We start from the raw sequence: 5,562 nt of genomic DNA on the forward strand, positions 1-5,562 counted from the left end.
GGATAGGGAAGAGGAGGAGGAGGAGTGGGAGCAGGACAAGAACAGAGGAGGAGAAGAGAGAAGGAGGTGAATAGAGCAGGATAGGGAAGAGGAGGAGGAGGAGTGGGAGCAGGACAAGAACAGAGGAGGAGAAGAGAGAAGGAGGTGAATAGAGCAGGATAGGGAAGAGGAGGAGGAGGAGTGGGAGCAGGACAAGAACAGAGGAGGAGAAGAGAGGAGGAGAAGAGAGAAGGAGGTGAATAGAGCAGGATAGGGAAGAGGAGGAGGAGGAGTGGGAGCAGGACAAGAACAGAGGAGGAGAAGAGAGAAGGAGGTGAATAGAGCAGGATAGGGAAGAGAGAGGAGGAGGAGTGGGAGCAGGACAAGAACAGAGGAGGAGAAGAGAGAAGGAGGTGAATAGAGCAGGATAGGGAAGAGGAGGAGGAGGAGTGGGAGCAGGACAAGAACAGAGGAGGAGAAGAGAGAAGGAGGTGAATAGAGCAGGATAGGGAAGAGGAGGAGGAGGAGTGGGAGCAGGACAAGAAGAAGAGGAGGTGAATAGAGCAGGATAGGGAAGAGGAGAGGAGTGGGAGGAGAAGAGAGGAGGAGGTGAATAGAGCAGGATAGGGAAGAGGAGGAGGAGGAGTGGGAGCAGGACAAGAACAGAGGAGGAGAAGAGAGAAGGAGGTGAATAGAGCAGGATAGGGAAGAGGAGGAGGAGGAGTGGGAGCAGGACAAGAACAGAGGAGGAGAAAAGAGAAGGAGGTGAATAGAGCAGGATAGGGAAGAGGAGGAGGAGGAGTGGGAGCAGGACAAGAACAGAGGAGGAGAAGAGAGAAGGAGGTGAATAGAGCAGGATAGGGAAGAGGAGGAGGAGTGGGAGGAGAAGAGAGGAGGAGGTGAATAGAGCAGGATAGGGAAGAGGAGGAGGAGGAGTGGGAGCAGGACAAGAACAGAGGAGGAGAAGAGAGAAGGAGGTGAATAGAGGAGGATAGGGAAGAGGAGGAGGAGGAGTGGGAGCAGGACAAGAACAGAGGAGGAGAAGAGAGAAGGAGGTGAATAGAGCAGGATAGGGAAGAGGAGGAGGAGGAGTGGGAGCAGGACAAGAACAGAGGAGGAGAAGAGAGAAGGAGGTGAATAGAGCAGGATAGGGAAGAGGAGGAGGAGGAGTGGGAGCAGGACAAGAACAGAGGAGGAGAAGAGAGAAGGAGGTGAATAGAGCAGGATAGGGAAGAGGAGGAGGAGGAGTGGGAGCAGGACAAGAACAGAGGAGGAGAAGAGAGAAGGAGGTGAATAGAGCAGGATAGGGAAGAGGAGGAGGAGGAGTGGGAGCAGGACAAGAACAGAGGAGGAGAAGAGAGAAGGAGGTGAATAGAGCAGGATAGGGAAGAGGAGGAGGAGGAGTGGGAGCAGGACAAGAACAGAGGAGGAGAAGAGAGAAGGAGGTGAATAGAGCAGGATAGGGAAGAGGAGGAGGAGTGGGAGCAGGACAAGAACAGAGGAGGAGAAGAGAGAAGGAGGTGAATAGAGCAGGATAGGGAAGAGGAGGAGGAGGAGTGGGAGCAGGACAAGAACAGAGGAGGAGAAGAGAGAAGGAGGTGAATAGAGCAGGATAGGGAAGAGCAGGAGGAGGAGCATGGACAGCAGGAGGGGGTGGAGGAGGAGCAGGAGGAGGTGTGGTGTCATTCTTTAGCATAAACGGCTCTTCAGTCACACACATTCACAGACACAACATGAACACACTCATTAGTACTGCTCGGTAGCATGCTAGGTAATGCTAATGCTATGCTCATTAGCTCAACAGATTAGTGAGACACGACATGAGAGCAGATTCCAGGTCAGGACACCTGGGGAGGGACCTGGTACTAGCCTAGCATGCTAACACAGTTTGTTCAATTGAGCTGATGTTTGGAGGGTGGCCTGCAGGGGGGGCTAGTGTTATGGATCACTCGCTAATTACGGGTCCTGCTAGGCTAGTTAGCTTAGCATATTTTCATGTGAGATAAGAGCAGAATCCAGGTCAGGACACCTGGGGAGGGACCTGTGATTGTCAGGTAGATGACATTTAAAGGGCCCAGGCCGTGGTTGGGCCGAGCCCCTCCAGCCAGGGGGCGCCGTCCCCACCGACGCTGCTGGCAGCTTTCATTTGGTGGTTGTTTCTTGAGCCTACCGGCTCGCCGTCTTTCTCACTTTACAGGTGTCACGTGATGACGGTACATCCAGAAACCTTCTTGTCTCCCCATGCAGTAGTGAAGTACACCATTACTTTTATATTGGAATGAATTGAAAACTCAACCACACGCATAAGTGCTGGACAAACAGTCATTATTTATACATTAAAGTGTTTCTGACACCAAAACATTAAAAAAAAAAAGCTTTACAAAATCATTTTTATTATAAAACGTTTTTATCATATTGCCATGGTCTACTAGTAACAAACTAGTGAAATGAAGTGATGATCTCTGCCTGTGGAGCTTCTTTCTTCTGTCAGAGGACTAATGAGACTCATGGTCCATTAACTGCTGTCAGTCTGTCCCTGTGCTGAATGTCCAACCAGCCCAGTGTAGACCTACACCACTAGATCCTTCACTGTACAGCCTCTCCTCTACACTGTGTGGTCCACACCATATAGTGGTCTACACCGTGTAGTGGTCTACACCGTATAGTGGTCTACGCCGTATAGTGGTCTACACCGTATAGTGGTCTACACATATAGTGGTCTACACCGTATAGTGGTCTACACCATATAGTGGTCTACACCATATAGTGGTCTACACCGTTTAGTGGTCTACACCGTTTAGTGGTCTACACCGTATAGTGGTCTACATGTATAGTGGTCTACACATATAGTGGACTACACTTGTAGTGGTCTACACTTATAGTGGTCTACACGTATAATGGACTACACCTTATAGTGGTCTACACGTATAATGGACTACACCTTATAGTGGTCTACACTGTATAGTGGTCTACACCGTATAATGGACTACACCGTATAGTGGTCTACACCGTATAGTGGTCTACACCTTATAGTGGTCTACACCGTATAGTGGACTATACATATAGTGGTCTACACCGTATAGTGGTCTACACCGTATAGTGGTCTACACATATAGTGGTCTACACCGTATAGTGGACTATACATATAGTGGTCTACGCCGTATAGTGGTCTACACCGTATAGTGGTTTACACATATAGTGGTCTACACCGTATAGTGGTCTACACCATATAGTGGTCTACACCGTTTAGTGGTCTACACCGTTTAGTGGTCTACACCGTATAGTGGTCTACACCGTATAGTGGTCTACACCGTATAGTGGTCTACACCGTATAGTGGACTATACATATAGTGGTCTACACCGTATAGTGGTCTACACCGTATAGTGGACTATACATATAGTAGACTACACCGTATAGAGAATGATCAACTAGAGTGGGTCTACTGTGTAACCATACACACTGTAGTAGAAGTCTACTACTATATGTCTATGTATTAGATCATTCTGTGTTGAAAATCCCGTCTGCAGACCAAGAGAAAGTTCTTCCTGCTACATCACTTCCTCTTCCTCTCAGGCTCCACCTGTAATGGAACTGATACCATTGGTATTTAGATACTGCGTGATAACCTATTACATGTTACCGCCCAACCCTAACTCGGGTATCACTGGTCGTCCAAAAAGACCGAGGCAAGTGGTTATTCTCATGACCTGACCACTGGTCTACAACCAGGTTTCAGTATCCCTACAGTTGTTTACCAACAGGAGGCAGAGGCAAACCCAGGACAGACAATTCCCCTCACCGCAAGCTGCAGCCAGGCTCCATGGGCCGTTAGTGTAGAAAACTCTGTTTTAAACTCTTTCGTACAGAGAGAGTCTGTCTGTGTTTCAATCCGTCTGTACAAAGTCAGGGTGTCGACGTGAACATGAATCTACAAAAGTCGTCTCGTAATTTGTCCGTCTGTAATTAGGTATATAAATGTGTAAAAGCTCTGCTCATCAGTATTAGGATTGGTGAGCCTGAGCTCAGGGTAGTAAAACTCAGACTTTGCGGTTTTGAATCCTGACATGGCAGAACTGTAGCAAAAGTCACGCGTGGGGAAAAACAGCCAATTGTGAAACTGCTCCACTTGTAACTGGTGAGTCGTCTGTATGATGCTGCAGATTTCTAACTGAAACCACAACTATTGTTACATAATGAGTCTTTTCACCAGTAAACCATGTTCAGATAAGATCTGTTTACAAGTCAGATTCAAAGTTCGTTTTAGTTAACAATGTTCCCTCTTCTGCCTTTGTTTTTTCTCTCAGGTCCACTTTTTCAACAGCTTCTTTTATGATAAGTTAAGGACGAAAGGCTACGATGGAGTCAAACGATGGACAAAGAACGTAAGTAAAGTCATGGCCTTCTATCATTATGACGGGTTCCGTCATTTCCTGACTATAAGCCTCTACTTTATTCCAACACTTTGAACCTTGTGCTTTATAACACAATGCAGCTAATTTATGGGTTTTTACAGGTTAACAGGCTTCATGTCACCAGATTCTACTTCCGCATGCAGATACATGCTGTTTTTAGTCTCTGCTTCTCCAAAACCTGCCTTAAAAGTGACATTTCTGCTTTTGGTGAGCTCGTCTTGTGCTGCTTCCTGTAGTCTGGAGCTCCAGCAGCTGACTGCCGTCAATGTTGCATTTAGGTGCATCATGTAAAGCTTCGCTGTTGCACCCATGGCTGAGGAATCTTCCTCCTCAGAATCACAATCAGTAAATAACCTAGAAAATACTTTATCAACAAAGATAAAACCCAAAATAGGGAATTAGAAGAGATTATTAACTGTGTCTCTCTGGACGTGTCATGACGTGTGGGGGTGTGTCGTGGCATGTGGGGGTGTATTGTGTTGTGGCGTGTGGGGGTGTGTCGTGACGTGTGTTGTGGCGTGATTTCAACAAATAATTTCAGTTTTTTTCAATCAATCAATTTTGAATTTGAATAAATTGGTTATTGATTCATTAATAACAAAATTGGGGCACCACCAGAGAATCTGGAAATAGCTAATAACCAAAATACCATTCTCATTTGGAAAAGGTTTATTTAAGTTAGTTAATATTTCTGTGTAAAATATAACAAAGTCTTAAATAACAGGGATGGTGTGAGATACAAGCACAGACTGTCACAAACCAGTGAATGTCAACAATAAATACACAATAATTACCAGGAATCGTTCAGTTCAGCTAACAGGCGATTATTAACAAAAATGTATTAATTCATAAATCATTCATACATAATTCCATAAATCCGCACATCCAAGTATCAAACGTCATGTAACATGATCTAATCTAGAGTGTGCAGAGGGGGTGGGTGAGGTTAGATTGAGTGTGGATGGTGTAATGACCTTGACGGCTGCTAGAGGGCGCCAGGTGATGCAGTGACTCAGTGTGACCACCGGGCAGCGGTACACTGAGAGATTGCAATGACCCACGTGCCCACGAGAGGCGTTTGACGAGCTCTTTCTGGGTAGCGTGACGTCACGTGACGTGACGACGGAAAGACGCTTCCCGTTGGCCGTATGCAGGTATCGGTCGACAAAA

The 5,562-nt window shown here is 46.6% G+C and overlaps 1 protein-coding gene across 1 annotated transcript in view; it reads left to right on the top strand.

Moving 5' to 3' along the window:
* senp3b (SUMO specific peptidase 3b) overlaps positions 1 to 5,562 on the top strand; it is a 37,270-nt gene that overhangs the window by 17,215 nt on the left and 14,493 nt on the right. The window contains exon 8 of the mRNA XM_080519208.1: positions 4,285 to 4,362. Within this exon, the coding sequence (XP_080375334.1) occupies positions 4,285 to 4,362 (78 nt within the window). The remainder of the gene's footprint in view (positions 1 to 4,284; positions 4,363 to 5,562) is intronic.

Source organism: Blennius ocellaris (assembly GCF_963422515.1).
Source record: "Blennius ocellaris genome assembly, chromosome: 23".
Taxonomy (NCBI): Eukaryota; Metazoa; Chordata; class Actinopteri; order Blenniiformes; family Blenniidae; genus Blennius; species Blennius ocellaris.